At 45.3% G+C, this 22,622-nt stretch overlaps 1 protein-coding gene across 8 annotated transcripts in view; it reads right to left on the reverse strand.

Annotated features, from left to right (window-relative positions):
- SLC9A4 (solute carrier family 9 member A4) overlaps positions 1–22,622 on the reverse strand; it is a 55,336-nt gene that overhangs the window by 30,547 nt on the left and 2,167 nt on the right. For 5 of the 8 annotated variants that reach the window (XR_015137360.1, XR_015137359.1, XM_086327906.1 and 2 more), the window contains exon 2: positions 14,560–15,023. The exons of 1 other annotated variant lie outside the window; for it this stretch is intronic. Coding sequence is in view for 5 of the 7 variants with exons in the window: in XM_086327906.1 (XP_086184032.1) it covers positions 14,560–15,023 (464 nt within the window). In the remaining 2 variants the exon portion in view is untranslated. Of the gene's footprint in view, positions 1–6,339; positions 6,614–14,559; positions 15,024–16,554; positions 16,722–22,622 lie in introns of those variants that run through there. 2 more of the 8 variants (XM_086327905.1, XM_086327907.1) reach the window with 2 other exon arrangements.

Raw genomic sequence — 22,622 nt, forward strand, 5'->3', positions numbered from 1 at the left:
GCTCCAGGGCAGCTTGGCCACACTGCCTTCTATGTTAGTTCCCTAGGGTTGCTGTAACAAGGCTTCCCAGGAGGCGCTAATGGTAAGGAACCCATCTGCCAACGCAGGAGACACAAAGGTTCTATCCCTGAGTTGGGAATATCCCCTGGAGGAGGAAATGGCAACCCACTCCAGAATTCTTGCCTAAGACATCCCATGGGCAGAGGAGCCTGGCGGGTTATAGTCCACGGAGTCGCAAAGAGTCGGACACGACTGACTACACGGGCACGGATATTATTTAAGCAAAGCAAAACCATGCTCTAAGAAAAACCTTGCCTGAGTTTTTGCAAGAAAATTGTGACTTATGGTTTCAAAAGGAATCCAAAAGAAACTTAGTGGTTGTATCCCAACTCAGTGACTTTCTTTAGTTCGATTTAACCTTTTGCCTGACCTTGGGGCAACCCACGTGCAGGTCTCAGAAGGCCTGGGTGTTGCACTTTGGAGCTGTGCTCATGTCCCAAGGAGTGAAGCCAAGACGAGAAGCTGGAAGCTAGCATGAGACTCAAAAAGCAAATCTGAATGAGTCTAATTGAGACTCTGGGAGTTTATTTGACTCTTAAACCCAAGGAAACCCATGGAGTATGATTGAGACTCAAAGATTTGCATGTTTAGGCCACAAAAGAAAACTCTTTTGCACTGCTCTACAGATTATAAGGAGCAGCCTGATCTGTTCCTAGGACCTGGGAAGGTCAACAGGACTAGTCCTGGCCCCAGACACCCGTGCGCGCTGCCAGGAAGAGGCTATGGCATTTTCAGAAGCTAAAGTCATACGTATAATTAAGAAGACTACACTTACAGACATAATCCATATGACTACATGGAAAACAATTCTTATCTTTCAAATTATATGGCTGTGAATGTCATTACAGTTATGAAAGATTTTCTTTGGGTTCCTTTCAAATCACAATCATGTGTGTATATTTTTAATATATTGGAAGGGGAAACTCAGCCAATGCTAACGCTCAAACACATCCCTGGCACTAAGGAGAAACAAAATCATATTTACCTTCTTTGCTCAGTGGGCAGGTGCAAAATCGGGACAAAATAAGAAACATATATTTTGGAAAACTTCCCTGGTGGTCTGGTGGCTAAGACTCCATGCTCCCAGAGCAGGGGGCCCTGGTTCCACCCCTGATCAGAGAAGTAGATCCCACATGCTACAACTAAGAATTTGCAAGTCACAACTAAAGATCCCACACGCCACAACCAAAAGATGCCGGAGGAAAAAAAGGATCCTGTGTGCTGCAACTAAACCCCAGTGCAGCCAAATAAATAAATTAAAAAAATAAAATATTAAAAAGAAAAAAATATGTATATGTTTTCCTTTGTCCCCAGTACCTGGCACAAAGTTCCTAAAGATCTAGTAATTCTCTGAGTCATTTGTAATGAGTGCTTTTCAATCCCTCCTGAATTTACACTAATGAAGTGACTCTTGCTGGGGTTCCCTTTACCCTGCCAGCAAGGAGGGGGACTGGTTGCTGGAGGAAACAACCATGTGATGGTAAGGTTGTATCTTTCATCCCTACTCCCTGACCCTCCAGGAAGAGGAGAAAGGCTGGAGCTTGATTTCAATACTCAGTGGCCAACAACGTCATCAGTCATGCCTAAGTAATGCAACTTCTGGAAAAACCCCAAAGAACAGTGTTCAGAAAGCTTACAGGTTGGTGCTGGGAGGGTGGTGCACCTGGAGAAGACATGGAAGCTCTGCACACACTCCTCGGGACCTCACCCTACACATCCCTTTCATTTGGTTGTTCCTGAGTTGCACCCTTTCCAAAAATCTGGCTGTTGCTGTTCAGTCGCTCAGTCATGTCTGATTCTTTGAGACCCCATGGACTGCACACCAGGCTTTCCCGTCCTTCACTATCTCCTGGAGTTTGCTTAAACTCATGTCCACTGAGTAGATGATGCCATCCAGCCATCTCATCCTCTGTCATCCCTTCTCTTTCTCCCTCAGTCTTTCCCAGCATCAGGATCTTTTCCAACAAGTCAGCTCTTTACATCAGGTAGCCAAAGTATTGGAACTTCAGCTTCAATCCTTCCAATGACTATTCAGGGTTGAAGTCCTTTAAGATTGAAATAAACTGGAAATAAAAACTAAGCTGCTTTCCTGAGTTCTATAAGCTGTTCCGGCAAATTGTCAAACCTAAAGAGCGAGTTGTGGGGACGCCCAATTTTACAGCCAGTCAGTCAGAAGTATGTTGTCTTGTGGTCGGTGCCTGATGTCAAGGAGTCTTATGGGACAGAGCCCTTAACCTGTGGGGTTTGTGCTAATTCTGAATACTTAGTGTCAGAACTGAAACAAATTGCAGGACACTAAGTTGGTATCTGAAGATTTGGAGAACTGATTGGAATTGGGAAAAACATGCACACATTTGGTGTCAGAAGCCATGCTGTTAAAAAACAGTTTAGAGAAGTTTCATTAAGTGGTCCTTTTCTGTTACCTTTAACAAGCTCACCAACCTCCCAAGATCACAGTACTGGTAACCCTTTATGGACACCACTATAAAAGTTTGCAAAGGTCTTTCAACACAGAAAATAATGATCAAAGACACCTGCCCACCACCCAGGGTTTAGCAGAAGTGGAGAGTCAACTTCAAATGTGCTGGTATTTGTTTTTTTACCAACTTTACCGAGGAATGATATACAAATGATAAACTGGAGATGCAGTTCAATCCCTGGGTCAGGAAGATCCCCAGGAGAAGGAAATGGCAATCCACTGGAGTATTCACGCTGGGCAATTCCATGGACGGGGAAGCCTGGTGGGCCACAGTCTATGGGGTTACAAAGAGTCAGACATGACTTAGTGACTAAAAAACAACAAATATGTGTGTGTGTGTATATATATATATACACACACACATATAGCAAGATGAGTCAGTAATATACTGTGTACTACACTGTGTAATATAAACACCAATAAAATATAATATACTAATGTAATATAATATAAATACTGTGTAATATACTGTGTAACACACATATGTTCAGTATATTACTGACTCACCTTGCTATATATCTGAAACTAACTTTCAGATAAGTGTAGATAAACTATACTTCAATTTAAATTAGAAAAAAGCTTTAAAAAATGACAGAAGGGAAGAAGCTTTTACCTTACTTCTAAAAAAAGGTCAGAAAATTTAACAAAGAGTGGCAGGATTTTATTGATTTAGGACACAGCAAAGAAGTTTCTTTAAGGAGCTTCCTTTCAATTTAAAAAGCCTGACCCTCCTTCTCAGCTTAAAACATGGTAGGGTAAAGGACAGACCATACTTCATAGCTGCTGTTACCATCTACCTGCCAATCACTTTCAAATACACATTTCCCTCCAATCTCTCTTCCAGGCTCTAGACTCCTATTTCTAAAACTAGGGAAAATTTCTTTTCAGTGGGCTGATTTGATGGTATCTCAGACTTAGCAGTTCAGAACTAAGAGTGATCTTGTCAAAGTGTTAGTCACTCAGTCGTGTCCAACTCTTTGCTACCCCGTGGATTACTGGTGGACATTTGCCCACCAGGCTCCTCTGTCCATGGGATTCTCTAGGCAGGAATATGGAGTGGGTGGAGAGTGCCATTCCCTTCTCTAGGGGGTCTTCCCAAGCCAGGGATGGAACTTGAGTCTCCCTCACTGCATGCAGATTCTTTACCCTCTGAGTCACCAGGGAAGGCCCAGTAGTGATCACTCACCCACAACTGCTCCTCAACCCTGATCCCATCAAGGAACCAACCAGCCTGACATCTCTCATCACCTCCACGCCAACCTGGAGCAAATGCCCAGAGGACTGATTTCACCATCTGGCATCAGTCCACCTACAGGACCAGATGGGAGTCAGATCCCACAGGTTAAGGGTTCAGCCTCGCAGGACAGCCCCTCCTCTGCTTCAGATGTCCAGCACAAGTAAGTCCAGGTTGTCACCTGGGTTTCTGACTCACCAGCTATAGACCCTCCTTAAGTAAGTAAGTAAGGTCGCTCAGCCGTGCCCGACTCTTTGTGACCCCGTGGACTGTAGCCCACCAGGCTCCTCTGTCCATGGGATTCTCCAAGCAAGAATACTGGAGTGGGTTGCCATTTCCTTCTCCAGGGGAACTTCCCGACCCAGGGATCGAACCCAGGTCTCCCGCATTGTAGGCAGATGCTTTAAGCTCTGAGCCACCAGGGAAGACCCTCCTGGGGTTGGTTAATTTGCTAGAATGGCTCACAGAACTCAGAGAAACATCTTACTAACTTGATGACTGATTTACTACAGAAGGAGCAGCCAGATGGAAGAGATTCTTAGGACAAAGGATGGGGGCAGGGTTGTGGGGCTCCTATGCCCTCCCCAGGACCACCACCCTCCCCAAATCTCTGCCAACCTGAAAGCTCTCCAAAGCCAATCCTCTAGCTTTTTCTGGAGGCTTCGTTACATAGGCTGGGTTGATTAAATCACTGGTCATGGGTGACTGACTTTACTCCAGCTCAGCTCCCTTTCCTGTAGGTGGGAGGGGGGAGGCTTAAGGAGGGAGACTGAGAAGTCCAACTCCTTAATTATAAGGTTGATTCCACTGGCAATCAGCCCTCTTCCCCTACGTAGGGGCTTTCCAAAAGTCACTTCATTAGCATAACAAATTCAGCTCAGCTCTCTTCACTTAGGAAATTCCAAGTGTTTTAATGAGCTCAATGCCCTGAATGAGCATGAGCTGGTTGGATGGCTCAATGGACATGAGTTTGAGCAAATTCCGGGAGATAGTAAAGGACAGGGAAGTCTGGCGTGCTGCAGTCCATGGGGTTGGGTTGCAAAAAGTTGGACACAACCAAGCAGCTGAACAACAATGGCAGTGCCCTGAATGGGGACAAAGACCAAACATATATGTTTCTTCTTGTAAATCATAATATTACAAACAGTGAAGGTCTGTGCTTAACTCTGTGCCAGGTGTTGTTTTAAATGCTTACGTGTATCAACTCCCTTGAACCCTCAGACATCCTGGCTCCAGTTTGCAGAAAGGAAACTGGGGGGTCAGAGGGGTTAAATCACTCAACTGAAGGCACACTGTTTGCAGGTAAACAAGCCGGGCCTTGAACTAGGGCATATGGCCTCCCTGTCCATGCTCATGGGCACAATGTACTGCCTCTTGAATACGATCTTCCTGGAGCTAGGATGTCTTTGATGCAGGAAAATATTAATATAAACCAGAGAGAATTATGGAGGAAACTGCTGCTGCTGCTGCTGCTAAGTCTCTTCAGTCGTATCTGACTCTGTGCGACCCCATAGACGGCAGCCCACTAGGCTCCCCTGTCCCTGGGATTCTCCAGGCAAGAACACTGGAGTGGGTTGCCATTTCCTTCTCCAATGCATGAAAGTGAAAAGTGAAAGAGAAGTCGCTCAGTCGTGTCCAACTCCTAGCGACCCCATGGACTGCAGCCCACCAGGCTCCTCCGTCCATCAGATTTTCCAGGCAAGAATACTAGAGTGGGGTGCCATTGTCTTCTCCTATGGAGGAAAATTCACCCCCAAATGAATGTTTTTGAAAATCTCTTCCAAATTAGATACAGTTTCCTCTGGCAAGCTGTTCCCCTGCCATCCTAGCTTGCTTTGAATTTAAGACATCATCCATACCACCTGGGTCAGAATGATCCTCTGGAGGAGGAAATGATAATCCACTCAAGTATTCTTGTTCCCATGGGTAGAGGAGATTGGTTATCCATGGGATCACAAAGAGTCAGGCACAACTGAGTGACTCAGCATGCAAGAAGCAAAAGTATGTCAAATACCCGCCAATGTGGCTGGCCGAAGGTTCCTGCTCAGAAACTCTCGGTGGCTCCTTCTACCACTCTCTCATCCACTGTGCTCCCAAAGAATGGACCATAGTGGCAGCAAGATGCCCAATGAAGACATTATCAGAGGACGGAGAAAAACCAGAGGAGAAGAAAGTAGAGGGACAGGGAGCAAGGCGTGAAGAGGCAACATGGCGTGGCAGTTAGAAGCAGAGATGCTCTGGAGCCAGGCTGCCGAGGTTCAAATCTCAGCCTTGGCCAAGCAGACTTGGGGTCCTCTCAGTGAGGTGGAGGAGGGGGTATGTAGGGACCCCTCAGATGAGGTGGAGGGGGGGATGTTGAGACCCCTCAGTGAGGTGGAGGAGGAGAGTATGGGGTGAGATGGGAGGCCATAGGAACCTTGGTGGCCTTACCTTGTTGCTTATTCAGCAAATTGATGCAGGAAAACCAGGGAGGAATACAAATATAAGAACAAAGTGCCTACAGTACCTGAAGCAGTGCCATATTTAAAACCAAATGCCTACTAGGAGGGAGCTAACCAGCACAGACCTCCATGAGTTCAGTTCAGTTCAGTTCAGTTCAGTCGCTCAGTCATTTCCGACTCCTTGTGACCCCACAGACTGCAGAACACCAGGCCTCCTTGTCCATCACCAACTCCTGGAGCTTACTCAAATTCATGTCCATTGAGTCGGTGATGCCATCCAATCATCTCATCCTGTGTCGTCCCCTTATCTTCCCGCCTTCAATCTTTCCCAGAATCAGAATCTTTTCCAATGAGTCAGCTCTTCACATCAGGTGGCCAAAGTATTGCAGTTTCAGCTTCAACATCAGTCCTTCCAATGAGTATTCAGGACTGATTTCCTTTAGGATGGACTGGTTGGATCTCCTTGCAGTCCAAGGGACTCTCAAGAGTCTTCTCCAAAACCATGACTACTGGAAAAACCATAGCCTTGACTAGATGGACCTGTGTGGACAAAGTAATATCTGCTTTTTAATATGCTGTCTAGGTTGGTCATAACTTTCCTTCCAAGCAGCAAGTGTCTATTAATTTCATGGCTGCAATCACCATTCACAGTGACCTTGGAGACCCAAAAAATAAAGTCTGACACTGTTTCCACTGTTTCCCCATGTATTTGCCATGAAGTGATGGGACCAGATGCCATGATCTTAGTTTTCTCAATGTCGAGTTTTAAGCCAAATTTTTCACTCTCCTCTTTCACTTTCATCAAGAGGCTCTTTAGTTCCTCTTCACTTTCTGCCAAAAGGTTGGTGTCATCTGCATATCTGAGGTTATTGATATTTCTCCCGGCAATCTTGATTCCAGCTTGTGCTTCATCCAGCCCAGCATTTCTCATGATGTACTCTACATATACGTTAAATAAGCCGGGTGACAATATACAACCTTGATGTTCTCCTTTTCCTATTTGGAACCAGTCTGTTGTTCCATGTCCAGTTCTAGCTGTTGCTTCCTGACCTGCATACAGATTTCTCAAGAGGCAGGTCAGGTGGTCTCGTATGCCTGTCTCTTTCAGAATTTTCCACAGTTTATTGTGATTCACACAGTCAAAGGCTTTGACCTGAGCTGGTGTGATATAAAACAATAGCCAGCATGCATGGGGTTCTCCCTGCATGCTGAGCACTCACTGTTCTAAAAGCTTAACAGGAATTTTCTAGTGGTCTTAAGAGCTAAGTAATACCATCACCCTAATTTTACAGAACTCAGGCACAGAGATGACCAGAATCTTTCCTAGATCCACATGCTGGACTTGGCCAAACAAGCCAACTCTATTTTGGAGAAAGACCACTGTATTTCCTGCCCACTGGACATGAGCCCAGTCTCCTCGTCAGTAACATATGGGTTCTCTCCTGTCTTTCCAGCTCCATGAGTTGAACATTCAAAGGGTAAGAATAAGAGAGAAGAGAAAGGGGGACTTCCCTGGTGGCTCAGTGTAAAGAATCCACCTGCCAATGCAGGAGACACAGGGTCAAATCCCCGGGTCAGAAAGATCCCACATGCCGACGAACAACTAAGCCCCTGCGTCACAACTTTTGTGCTCCAGATCCCATGCTCGGCAACAAGAGAAGCCACTGCAATGAGGAACCCATGCACAGCAATGGAGAGTAGCCCCTGCTCACTGCAACTAGAGAAAAGCCTAAGCATCAATGAAGAGCCAACACAGCCAAATACAAATAAAATGAGAAAAAAGAAAAGAGAATGGGAAGAGACCTCCTTGTGCACCCATGTCTGGTCCATCATGGCCAGGCCGGATGCCCTTCAACTTTACTCCTTTTGCTATAGTTTCTTCATCTGTGAAATATGGTTATTCATTCAGGCCTGACAGTAAAAATCTAGGAATTGGATCAAATAGTAAATGCACAAGTGACCCCCATACAGAGCCTGGACATAGCAGCTGCTTCTCTTTTTCTGCTATGAAATTGGCCATGAGATTCAACTGAGGATGGGTGGTGGTTTAGTTGCTAAGTCGTGTTTGACTCTTGTGACCCCATGGACTATAGCCCACCAGGATCCTCCATCCATGGGATTTCCAAGGCAAGAATACCGAAGAGGCCAGTTCTTTCTCCAGGGGATCTCCCTGACCCAGGGATCGAACCCACATCTCCTGCACTGGCAGGAGGGTTCTTTACCACTGAGCCACCTGGGACGCATCTGCTGAGGATACTAGTTATTATTTAAAAGGTATTTGGGTTTTGTCTCTGCTTCCTCTGCCTACCACTAAGGAAATTCTTATGATTAGAGTCATAACCTAAAATATGCAGCAAGAAGGAGAAGTTAAGTGGACAAGAGGCTTGGAGGGTCAGGGCCATCACTCTTTTCCATGGTTCTGCAACATCTTCCCTTCAGTGCCAGGCAGCTCTTCCATGGATGAGGATCTGCAAAGTTGTCTCAAGTCACCCGCAAATCACAGGTCTCTCTCTGCTGACTCAGACTTTCTGCTGGAAGAGCCCGCGTGTGATGGCTGCCCTCCTCAATGAAAGGGTGAGTCCAAGCCCTGCACTCAAAATACAACTGCCCTGCATTAAATACCAGTTGCTGTCAAACTGCTTTCTAAATCCAGCCCGGAGCTTCTCCAATTTCACGCAGGGATGCAGAAGGGCCCCAGCACACACTTAATATCACTGTGCTGTGGGTGACCACAGAGTGACCTGGAGTGACGTGTGAGCAAGCCCCCATCTCAACCCAGAGCCAACGCCACAGCAGCTTCGCCGGGTGGAGGTCACAGCAGGGCCCTCCACAGATACTCTGGTCAGCCGAAAATTGCAATTTTATTTTGAAATGATCATTTAAAAAAAAAAAGTCCAAGTGGAAGCAATTAAACTTTGGGAAAGTCAAACAAATTTTGTCAGCAAAGAACCCCCAAGCCGTGACGGGTCTAGATGTAAAATCTAGAGACAATTCAGGATGAAGTGAGTCTCAAGTTCAGAGGCAGCCAGGGAGATAGCAGAGCCCCATGTTTTCATGGCTGCCTGATGCAAAGAGCTGACTCATTGGAAAAGACCTTGATGCTGGGAAAGACTAACAGCAAGAGAAGAGGGAGACTGAGGTGGGAATGGTTGGATGTCATCACCAACTCAATAGACATGAGTTTTAGCAAACTCTGGGAGATAGTGAAGGAAAGCGTCCATGGAGGTCACAAAGAATCAGGCACGACTTAGTAACTGAACAACAATAAAGACTACGTCTCGGCAAGAAAATTTATAGGCTGCATCAAGAAAGAGATTGTTCTATGAAAAGTAAGTGAGGTGGTACTGTCATTTCTAAATTTCTCTAACTGTGGAGCCCTATACCAAGATCACCAAGGCCACAGATGTGGAGCCCTGTACCGAGGTCACCTTTGGAAGTGACCAAGCCCCACTTCACTTTCACTTTTCTCTTTCCTGCACTGGAGAAGGAAATGGCAACCCACTCCAGTATGCTTGCCTGGAGAATCCCAGGAACGGAGCCTGGTGGGCCACCATCTATGGGGTCGCACAGAGTCGGACACGACTGACGTGACTTAGCAGCAGAGCCCCATAGCAACAGTTGCCTTGAATTCCCCTGACCTGAACCATACAGCTCTCGGATCCCATATCAGGTAAAAATGCCCACCCTATAGCGTCCTAACCAATCACCTAATGCCAGCCTTCCTGCGGAGTTTCCTCTGTCTTGAGGCTACAATAATTGGCTACTATCCCGTGAAAGGTGTCGGCTCTCCCTTGCGATGGCCCACTATTCTAACAGCATCTCTCACTCTAAAAGATATTCACCTCTCATTCTGTCTCGTGTCTGCAAATTCTTCTCCACCTGGCGCACAGACCATGACACTAAACATTTATGAAGAGGAAGTAGAATAATGGCCTCATGATGGGTTGCCAAGAGGCCTTACATGGCATTACAGTCAGCAAGGGACCCCAAGGGACTTGGATATGAGTACAGTGAGATGACGTCTGGAGGCACCATAGCTCAGAGAGGCTGCCCTAGGAGGGGGAACTGGTTCCCAGCTGGCATCACTTATTCTACTGTAACAAAACCCCAAGCAAGAAAGCATCTAAAGAAAGAAAGGGTGGGGGAAAGGGGATCTCCAAGATGAGTCCAGCCCAGTCCTTTCCCAGATGTAGCAATATTTTATATCCAGATGGGTCAGTTTCTTGACACTTAAAGGCCATGAACCAGGAGTTCTCAAACAATAGCCATTGTCTGAGATGCTGGTTAAGAATACAGATTCCCAGGCTCCATTCCCAGAGAGCGGGGATCAGTGGGTCTGGGGTGGGGTTTGGATGTCTGAGTGCCCATCAGACCCACTTGGGGGATTCTGAGGCACAGAGCTTGAGGGCCACATGCTGAGAAATGAGGTCTCTGAATGGGCTGGCAGGCTGGAGCCCAGGGTCCTGTGGCGACTCGCTGACAACTTGACTTTCTGAGACACTCACCCAGCAGGAAAGCTTGTGCCCGTCTGATGAGCCTAGAGTCATGCTCAATACTTAGAGATTCTCATTGTGAATAAATGAAGTGATTTCTAATTTCAGGTGTGGGTCTTCCACTTGGTGAATCCACCCCATATCTTGGATTATTTTCCCCTGCCCCCAGTACTATCTATTTTGACCTAGTTTGATCAAATTCTCACAATAGAATCTTGTGCCAGGATGAACAAGGTCCTACCGTAGAGCACAGGGAACTATAATCAATATCCTGGGATAAACCACAATGGAAAAGAATTTTAAAAGGAAGGTATGTATGTATATACCTGAGTCTCTTTGCTGTACAGCGGAAGTTAACACAACATGGTAAATTAGCTTCAATAAAACTGATACATGAAAATTCTAAAAAGAGAAAATAAAATTATGACTAACAATACTAAAAAACTGTATGCTAGGTGACTTACATAATTAATTGCAAAAGGGAGAAAATTTTTTTAAAGTTTGTATGATTTTTGGTTATGTACAATGTCAGAAAGCAAAATATGAAAATAATATGATAGTAGGTTTGACTACATACAAATTTAAAACTTTTACAGGATACCAAGATTTAAAATAATTAAGGAACAAAATGGGAGAAAATATTTGCTTTTTATGTAGCATCCAAAAGTTTAAAATTTAGAAAGTTTAAAAAGTTCCTTTTTAAAGTTTTCTTTAAAAAATAAAAAAAAAAAAAGATCAGCAAATGGTCTCAAAGAAAAGGGACAAAAATCAATGCTTGCATACAATAATTGGGACACACTTATTAAATATGATTCATTTTTTATATGAAATCCAAGTTTAACTGGTGTCCTATATATTTATTTAAGTCTGACAACCCTGATAGGACATGAACATCCAGTTTGCAGGATAAGAAACACTAATGATCTACAATTGTTGAAAAGATGCTTAATCATCATGCAAATTACAACAAACACTTGTCATCCTTTTTTTCTCATTAGATGGGAAAACATTAAGAAAATAAGGCCCTTTGTTGACAGCAACACAAGGAAATATGCACTTATGAATAACACATGTTCTATGGAAATATAAGTCCATAAAGATTTCCAGGAAATCTTGGCAGCTGTGTACATAAAAACTGAAATTAAGGTTTAATATTGTATTTGGTAAAAAGGGGCGGGGTCCTGAGTGACCCTACTGCAAGCTCCCCCTGCAACCTGACACCAGGGTAACATCCTCCAGCCGATAAGCTCCTTATTCAGGGACCAGTAGTTGCATATCCATGCGAACTGGGGCCCAGTTCCCTGCCAGCTTGTGGAATTACTCAAAAGAATTTGATAAAGAATTGATACATGTATAACTGAATCACTTGGCTGTACACCTGAAACTAATACAACATTGTTAATCAATTATGATCCAATATAAAAAAATTATAAAAAAAGAGCAAAGAACCTCGTCTCATCTCATTATTGCCACCCAAGTAGCTAGCACAATGCCTAGAACAAAATAGGTACCAAATAAATGTTTGTTTAAAAAAAAAGTCAAGCACGTCTTTCCCGAGGACCCAGGAGGTACCCCATCCTTCTAACAGTGTCTTCTGCAGACACTGAGAGCTCACTGTTTCCGAGTGCAGCTCCCACGTGACCCTGTGGGGTGTGTTACGTCTCCTCCCCTGAACTGTGAGTATAAGTGACTAATACACTGTCATTAGTCTCATTTGTTAACTGCTGGAGTCACTCCTGAACCCTCGGGTGGGAATCCCTCCTTTACCAGCTGAATGAAGAAGAGGTGATTAGAACAGCATCTCTCAACTTTTTAAGTGCACCTATTTTTAAACACTTTTAATTTTTTTAGATTTTTTCAGCATGGACCATTTTAAAAGTCTATCAAATTTGTTACAATATAGCTTCTGTTTCATGTTTTGTTTTGTTTTGTTTTGTTTTGTTTTTGCTGTGACATATGCAAGATCTTAGCTCCCCAACCAGAGGTCGCACCTGTACCCCCTGTACTGGAACATGAAGTCTTAACCACTGGCCCACCAGGGGAGCCCCCAGGTACAACTACTTTTTAACCCAGAAACTTTACTTTCAAGAAACTATCCTATATAAAGGCACACAAGTACAAAAGAGAGATGCATGTAGAAACAAGAATACTTATTGCAGTATTGTTTTTGAAAGTGAAAAACTGGCAACCACGTGAATATTCATCCATGGAGAAATGGTTAAATAAATCATTGCAAACGTCATCTATGAAACACTCTGCAACAGTGGGAAAGATCTAGAAAGAAGTCTAAGATTTGTTACATCTAAGCATACATCTGATATAATCCCACCCAGTTTATGTAGAATGATGCAAGGAGATCCAACCAGTCAATCCTAAAGGAAATCAACCCTGAATATTCACTGGAAGGACTGATGCTGAAGCTTAAGCTCCAATACTTTGGCCACCTGATGTGAAGAAGTGACTCACTGGAAAAGACCCTGATGCTGGGAAAGACTGAGGGCAGGAGGAGAAGTAGATGGCAGAGGATGAGATGGTTGGATGGCATCACCGACTCAAGGAATGAATCTGCGCAAATTCGAGGAGGTAGAGAAGGACAAGGATGCCTGGAGTTCTCCAATACAACTTAGCGACTGAACAATACCAATGCTTACCTATGCATATGCCTGTGTTCAACATAAAGACCGGAAGGGATATGGAAACTGGATCCAGGAGGGTGAGGAGAGGGCCAGATGGAGGCTTTTGTTTACTCGGTATAATTTTGTACTATTGGAGTCTCTTACACTGAAAGTGCATTCTAGTATTTGTTATGTGATGTGATATCAATGTAAAAATAAGAAAGGTGCATCGAAGTTTATATAAAATCATGGAGACTAACCCCTGGTGAAGGTTTACAGTAACATAAGGAAACAGCAGTGCAACAGCCAGTCTAGAATGTTCCAGCACCTCTAGCCAAAGACACCTCTGGGGTTGATGCTCTGTGCTGATCTGGCCTGTAAACCCTTCTCAGCTTCTCTCCCAGAGGACTCCTAAGCAGAGGTGCCCCCTCACATTCTCTATGGGAGTCACACAACTGAGACTGATAAACAAGCCAATGCATTCGTGCAAACCTGCCATCATCTCTCTCCCGACCCCTAGCTTTTATCTAACTTCATCATCTAAATCAGGACTTAAGAAAGAAATCTAAAAGCTGAGGTCCGATGCTGAGAGAACATTAAATCCGAAGTATTGCTTCTCCTAGGCTTCCCAGGTGTCAGTGGTAAAGAATCCGCCTGCCAAGGCAGGAGACACAAGAGACACAGGTTCAACCACTGGATTGGGAAGGTCCCCTGGAGAAGGGAATGACAACCCACTCCAGTATTCCTGCCTGGAGAATCCCATGGACAGAGGAGCCTGCCAACTATAGTCCATGGGGTTGTAAAAGAGTTGGACACGACTTAGAAACTAACAACAATAGTGTTGCTCGACCCAGTGTGAAAACACAGAAGAGCCTTTAGCAAGGGTTTCTGCAAAGTGAAAAACCAAATTCATCAGACTTATGCATCCTCTCCTCTGTTTCTCTCTTTAAAGAAGATAGTGGGGATTTCCCCGGCAGTCCAGTGGTTAGGACTTTGCCTTCCAATGCAAGGGGTTGCAGGTTCAATCCCTGATGGAGGCGCTAATATCCCACATCCTTCTTGGCCAAAAAACACAAAACTTAGAAGCTAATGAAGGCGAGCAGTGTAGCAAGCCAGTGTCGGCACCCTGCAGATCCCAGTGGCGGATGTGGCCAGGCCGCCCGGGCCAGTCTCTGTGCTGCCCGCTTCCCACCCCCGACCCCTGCCCCGCTCCCTGGGGACCGTGTGTGCGTCTCACCACGCTGATGCCGTCATTGAGCAGGGCCTCCCCAAAGATCATCATGTATAGCTGCTCGTTCACACGTGCCTCCTCGAACACGGCCAGGACGGCCACCGGGTCCACGGCCGAGATGAGGCTCCCGAACAGCAGGTTCTGAAGCAGGTTGATGTCGCCCAGCCCAAAGGCCGGGACCTGGCAGATCAGGTAGAGCGAGAGGCCGATGCCGAAGGCGTTGAGCAGGGCGCCCAGGCCCGCCCACCACAGGATGGAGCCGAGGTTCTCGAAGAAGGGCCGCGTGGGCATGAAGTAGCCGCTTTCCAGGACGATGGGCGGGAGGAGGTACAAGAAATAGATGCTCGAGTCCATCACCGGCGGGGACTTGTGGTCCGTTCCGAAGATGACCGCGCCTACCAGCGCCCCCACGAGGATGAGCAGGCAACTCTCGGGCATGAGGCCCGGTAGCCTGCGGTTGAGGTGGAAGCCTGCGGAGGAGAGAACCAGGATGAGAGGTGGGCAGGTAACCCGGCTCCGGTCGCTGGGACACCAGTGGAGGTGGGTGCCAGGGGCCTTTCAGAGCCACGCAGATGGGTACCCAGGCAAGCCGGCACGCATCCCCCAGCCTCAGCATCCTTGTCAAGGCTGGAGCTTGACAAGATCAAGTGCTTCCCACAGCCTGTGCAGGTTCTAGAATCTTCTCAGTCCTTCGGTGCCCTCCTGCCTCCTCCTGCTTTCTGCCTCCTCCATCCTGAGGGCTATGAGAGAGAGAACTCGGCTCTCATGCAAAACTCGCCTCTGAAGCTCAAGCAAGAGTCTTGAGGGATCCACAGGACAAACTAGCGAATTTAACAAAAAAATAAGCAACTTCACAGGTATAGAGAACAAACTAGTAGTTACCAGTGGGGAGGGGGACGGGGCCAGGGTAAGATATAGGTAGGGGAGTCAGAGGTGCGAACTATTAGGTGAAGCATAAGCTACAAGGATGTATTGTATAGCATGGAGAATACAGCCAATATTTTATAATAACTATAAATACAGTATATCTTCCCAGGTGGTGCCAGTGGTAAAGAACCCGCCTGCCAATGCAGGAGACATGAAAGACACAGGTTCTGATTCCTGGGTTGGGAAGATCTCCTGGAGGAGGAAATGGCAACCCATTCCAGTATTCTTCTTTGGAGAATTCCATGGACAGAGGAACCCAGCTGGCTACAGTCCATAGGGTCGAACAGAGTCGGACACAACTGAAGACTTAGCACCCATGCATTAATGGAGTATAACCTTTAAAAATTATGAATCACTATGTCCTATACCTGTAACTTATATATACACTGGCACTTCAACTAAAAATAAAATAAAACAAGCATTTTTAACTTAAAAAAAAAATGTCTATCACTGGGATTTAACACCAGCTCCTTCCAAATGTACACCTCCTTCTCGACCAAACCAATAAATAAAGATGAAAAATCTTTGTTTCCCTGATTTAACCAGTGACATTGCCACCCAGTCATCCACTTAAGAGGAAGTCAAGTGGCATTGTTATGAGGACTCCATCACCTCTGCTCCTCATGCATCAGCAACCTATTTTATCACTTACACCTTCCACTCGCTGCCCCTGACACGTATCTACTCTCCTCCACTCCCGTGACTTTCACTGAGGGCAGGTTCTCCCCACTTCTCATCCACTCACTGCAGTGTCTTCCTGACCTCCTACTTCACCCCCCATCTCCCAGCCCATTCCACTTCCTGCTGCCAGATGTTCTACACCATGTATATCTGGGTGTCGAATCCCCGCTCAAGGGATACAGTCCAGGGGGGTCATAAAAAGTCAGACACGACTGAACAACTAAACAACAACAAGGGCTTACATAATCGAATAACAGAAGGGAAGGCATTTTAGAAGGGGAGAACTCGGAGAGAAATAGGGGAGAGTCAGGAATAGCCCAGCTGCTGCTGCTGCTGCTGCTAAGTTGCTTCAGTCGTGTCCGACTCTGTGCGACCCCATAGACGGCAACCTACCAGGCTCCCTCGTCCATAGGATTTTCCAGGCAAGAGTACTGGAGTGGGGTGCCACTGCCTTCTCCAATAGCCCGGCTAGATGGTTTCAAAAATATCTTCATTCATTGAGTAGATTCACCTTGTTACTGAGTCCAAACTTGCTCTTTGGAGGGCCTGGATGCCAGTTTCTTTAAAACACAGAGACAGAGGTGGTGAGGAATTAAAGTAAAAAGCCCTGTAATCTTGCAAATATCTCCTGGGATGGCTAGCACTGGGAAGGCATGTGTTAATTTCTTCCTTCGTGTAGCAACCCACAGGTGGACCCAGTCAGGGTGTTTCCCTGAGCAAAGGCACTTTGGTTTAACCTTCAGGCCGAGGGGCTGGGTTCACTAAGGCAGGCCATTATGTACAGACAGTATCCTCTTAGTAAACAGAAGCAACGAGAAGCAAAGGTTAAAGTAAAAGAAACAGATCTGACCTGTAGTCAGATTTTGTTCTTCCCTGCAACAATCTGACTGGAGCACATTTTAATTGGGAAGATTATTAGGGGAAGAGTTGCAAGATAATTTTGAGCTAAACAATGAAGGGTGTGAAATTCAAGGCTAAAGAGGTAGTGTTAGTCCCTCAGTTGAGAGGAGCAACCCCACATCCAAGGAGCGGTAGCTGCGCAGGTGCAGGAGGGCCTAGAGGAGCTACTCCACGTTCAGGGTCAGGAGGGGTGGCGAGGAGATACCCCTCATCCAAGGTAAGGAGCAGCAGCTGCGCTTTGCTGGAGCAGCCGTGAAGAGATACCCCACGTCCAAGGTAAGAGAAACCCAAGTAAGACGGTAGGTGTTGCAAGAGGGCATCAGAGGGCAGACACACTGAAACCATACTCACAGAAAACTAGTCAATCTAATCACATGGACCACAGCCTGGTCTAACTCAATGAAACTAAGCCACGCCCGTGGGGCAACCCAAGACGGGCAGGTCATGGTGGAGAGGTCTGACAGAATGTGGTCCACTGGAGAACGGAATGGCAAACCACTTCAGTATTCTTGCCTTGAGAACCCCATGAACAGTATGAAAACGCAAAATGATAGGATACTGAAAGGGGAACTCCCCAGGTCAGTAGGTGCCCAATATGCTACTGGAGATGAGTGGAAAGAATGAAGAGACGGAGCCAAAGCAAAAACAATACCCAGTTGTGGATGTGACTGGTGATAGAAGCAAGGTCTGATGCTGTAAAGAGCAATATTGCATAGGAACCTGGAATGTTAGGTCCATGAATCAAGGCAAACTGGAAGTGGTCAAACAGGAGATGGCAAGAGTGAACGTCGACATTCTAGGAATCAGCGAACTAAAGTGGACTGGAATGGGTGAATTTAACTCAGATGACCACTATATCTACTACTGTGGGCAGGAATCCCTTAGAAGAAATGGAGTAGCCATCATGGTCAACAAAAGAATCCGAAATGCAGTACTTAGATGCAATCTCAAAAATGAAAGAATGATCTCTGTTCATTTCCAAGGCAAACCGTTCAGTATCACAGTAATCCAAGTCTATGCCCTAACCAGTAACGCTGAAGAAGCTGAAGTTGAACGGTTCTATGAAGACCTCCAAGACCTTTTAGAACTAACACCCAAAAAAGATGTCCTTTTCATTACAGGGGACTGGAATGCAAAAGTAGGAAGTCAAGAAACACCGGGAGTAACAGGCAAATTTGCCCTTGGAATATGGAATGAAGCAGGGCAAAGGCTAATAGAGTGTTGCCAAGAGAATGCACTGGTCATAACAAACACCCTCTTCCAACAACACAAGAGAAGACTCTACACATGGACATCACCAGATGGTCAACACTGAAATCAGATTGATTATATTCTTTGCAGCCAAAGATGGAGAAGCTCTATACAGTCACCAAAAACAAGACTGGGAGCTGACTGTGGCTCAGATCATGAACTCCTTATTGGCAAATTCAGACTGAAATTGAAGAAAGTAGGGAAAACCACTAGACCATTCAGGTATGACCTAAATCAAATCCCTTATGATTATACAGTGGAAGTGAGAAATAGATTTAAGGGCCTAGATCTGATAGATAGAGTGCTTGATGAACTATGGAATGAGGTTCGTGACATTGTACAGGAGACAGGGATCAAGACCATCCCCATGGAAAAGAAATGCAAAAAAGCAAAATGGCTGTCTGGGGAGGCCTTACAAATAGCCGTGAAAAGAAGAGAAGTGAAAAGGAAAGGAGAAAAGGAAAGATATAAGCATCTGAATGCAGAGTTCCAAAGAATAGCAAGGAGAGATAAGAAAGCCTTCCTCAGTGATCACTGCAAAGGAATAGAGGAAAAGAACAGAATGGGAAAGACTAGAGATCTCTTCAAGAAAATTAGAGATACCAAGGGAACATTTCATGCAAAGATGGGCTCGATAAAGGACAGAAATGGTATGGATCTAACAGAAGCAGAAGATATAAATAAGAGGTGGCAAGAATACACAGAAGAACTGTACAAAAAAGATCTTCATGACCCAGATAATCACGATGACGTGATCACTCACCTAGAGCCAGACATCCTGGAATGTGAAGTCAAGTGGGCCTTAGAAAGCATCACTACGAACAAAGCTAGTGGAGGTGATGGAATTCCAGTTGAGCTATTTCAAATCCTGAAAGATGATGCTGTGAAAGTGCTGCACTCAATATGCCAGCAAATTTGGAAAACTCAGCAGTGGCCACAGGACTGGAAAAGGTCAGTTTTCATTCCAATCCCAAAGAAAGGCAATGCCAAAGAATGCTCAAACTACCGCACAATTACACTCATCTCACACACTAGTAAAGTAACACTCAAAATTCTCCAAGCCAGGCTTCAGCAATACGTGAACCATGAATTTCCAGATGTTCAAGCTGGTTTTAGAAAAGGCAGAAGAACCAGAGATCAAATTGCCAACATCCGCTGGATCATGGGAAAAGCAAGGGAGTTCCAGAAAAGCATCTATTTCTGCTTTATTGACTATGCCAAAGCCTTTGACTGTGTGGATCACAATAAACTGTAGAAAATTCTGAAAGAGATGGGAATGCCAGACCACCTGACCTGCCTCTTGAGAAACCTATATGCAGGTCAGGAAGCAACAGTTAGAACTGGACATGGAACCACAGACTGGTTCCAAACAGGAAAAGGAGTACCTCAAGGCTGTGTATTGTCATCCTGCTTATTTAACTTCTATGCAGAGTACATCATGAGAAATGCTGGGCTGGAAGAAACACAAGCTGGAATCAAGATTGCTGGGAGAAATATCAATAACCTCAGATATGCAGATGGCACCACCCTTATGGCAGAAAGTGAAGAGGAACTGAAAAGCCTCTTGATGAAAGTGAAAGAGGAAAGTGAAAAAGTTGGCTGAAAGCTCAACATTCAGAAAACGAAGATCATGGCATCCAGTCTCATCACTTCATGGGAAATAGATGGGGAAACAGTGGAAACAGTGTCAGACCTTATTTTTCTGGGCTCCAAAATCACTGCAGATGGTGACTGCAGCCATGAGATTAAAAGACGCTTACTCCTTGGAAGGAAAGTTATGACTAACCTAGATAGCATATTCAAAAGCAGAGACATTACTTTGCCAACAAAGGTCCGTCTAGTCAAGGCTATGGTTTTTCCTGTGGTCATGTATGGATGTGAGAGTTGGACTGTGAAGAAGGCTGAGCGCTGAAGAATTGATGCTTTTGAACTGTGGTGTTGGAGAAGACTCTTGAGAGTCCCTTGGCCTGCAAGGAGGTCCAACCAGTCCATTCTTAAGGAGATCATCCCTGGGTGTTCTTTGGAGGGAATGATGCTGAAGCTGAAACTCCAGTACTTTGGCCACCTCATAGGAAGAGTTGACTCATTGGAAAAGACTCTGATGCTGGGCGGGATTGGGGGCAGGAGAAGGGGACGACAGAGGATGAGATGGCTGGATGGCGTCACTGACTCGATGGACGTGAGTCTGAGTGAACTCCGGGAGTTGGTGATGGACAGGGAGGCCTGGTGTGCTGCAATTCATGGGGTTGTAAAGAGTTGGACAGGACTGAGCGACTTAACTGAACTGAACTAATACAATGGACTTTAATTAGTATCCAGAGACACGCCAAACCACACACCCAGCCCACTGGCTTCAAGACCAGTTTAAGTTCGCCTTCTAGAGTGCTGCTTTCTCTGTTTCTTCCTTTTTTTTTTTTTCTTATTTATTTTTGGCTGTGTAGCATTGCTGCATGAGGGCTTTCTTCAGTTAAGGTGAGCGGAAGCTACACTCAAGTTGCGGTGCCCAGGCTTCTCATTGTGGTGGCTTCTTTTGTTACAGAGCATGGGCTGAAGTGTACAGGCTTCAGCAGCTGTGGTACACAGGCTTAGTTGCCCGCAGCATGTGGAATCTTCCTAGACCAGGGATCAAACCTGGGTCCCCTGCATTGGCAGGCAGATTCTTAAGCACTGGACCACCAGGGAAGCGCTCTCCATTTCTTACTAAGAGCTTCCTTCTTCTCCTTCTCCCCTCTCTCGCTCCTCTTCCTTCTTCGATGAGTGCTTATTTTAATCACACTTAACTTTTAAAATATGTAAGGTAGGCAGAAGAGCCCCTAGTGTGATTTTTTTCAGGCCCTGTGTCTCCCCCGGGGTGGTCCTGCTTCCAGGAACTGAGTTTCCTGAAATGAGCCCACGTCACCTGCCTGAAACTAAGGCGTATCTACACACTGATAGCAGCAAGAGGGTTCAGCCTGTAAGCAGGGCCCTTTCAGGGAAATACTTTGTGAATTTCACCTTTCTCAACTCTTCTCCCTTTCCATAATGGACAAAACAGTCACTCACTTTTAGACTTTACAGTTTCAGGACCTGAAACTTAAATGGCCACAGATAACTAAGTCCTGCCTGAAAGTCAAAGATGGCCCTTGTTGGAGCACCTATGAGGCACGACTAGACTCACCCATCTTTTCCTTTGAGGCTAGGGACCGAAATGATTCCCACACATTGCCTGGGCGCTCAATACATGTGTCTTGGTAGAAGACTGAATAAAAGAATGAATGATAATACTAGCGATTATTAATCAGATTTTGATTCAAGCTTTATAATATAGAATATAAAAAATCTTTGTGGACTCCTTAAGTGTTAAAGTTTTATGTCATTATTATTATTATTATTATTATTTTTGCTATCGTATATAAAGTTATCCAGTCAATCCTAAAGGAAATCGATCCTGAATATTCATGGGATGGACTGGTGCTGAAGCTGAAGCTCCAATACTTTGGTCACCTGGTTCGAAAGACCTGATGCTAGGAAAGACTGAGGGCAAGAGGAGAAGGGGGCGACAGAGGATGAGATGGTTGGATGGCATCACTGATTCAATGGACATGAGTTTGAGCAAACTCCAGGAGGTAGTGAAGGATGGGAAAGCCTGGTGTGCTGCAGTCCATGGGGATGTGAACAAACGGGCATGACTTAGCGACTGAACAGCAACAAGAGTAAAGCTACAAGCCCAATGCCTGGATCACACTATGCATTCACTAAATTTGACCTTCATTTCAAGTCGCTCAGTCGTGTCTGACTCTTTGCAGTCCCATGGACTATACAGTCCACGGAAGTCTCCAGGCCTTTCCCTTATCCAGGGGATCTTCTCAAATCAGGAATCGAACCGGCGTCTCCTGAACTGCAGGAAGATTCTTTACCAACTGAGCTATCAGGGAATCCCTCTTTTCATGTACAATACAAAAATAATCTGAATTCTTAAAGGCCAGCAAAGATGACATTGTTTTTCAATAGGCATGCCCCAACTGATAACTTACTTTAGTTTTTTTTTCTATAGCATGTTGAGTTGCATCCACATGAAAATCAAGAACATTTAGGCAGCAGTTCAGTGAACAACAGCATCCTCACAGGACTCTCAACTTGTAGACATAGTCTGGGCACATGCAACACCTGTAAAGGACTATCTGTGTTTTCTGTTGGTATAAAACATACACTGTGTGCATTGAGATGTTTAGTGGTATAGAATGGAAGCTTCTTTTCCATTAAAAAATCCTTATTTGCACCAGGAAGAGATCTCAGGAATAATTTCACAGATGAACAAATTGAGATTTAAA

The sequence above is a fragment of the Bos grunniens genome, chromosome 11 (genome assembly GCF_055505025.1).
Source record: "Bos grunniens cultivar Pamir isolate PY7600 chromosome 11, Bosgru_T2T1.0, whole genome shotgun sequence".
Lineage (NCBI taxonomy): Eukaryota > Metazoa > Chordata > Mammalia > Artiodactyla > Bovidae > Bos > Bos grunniens.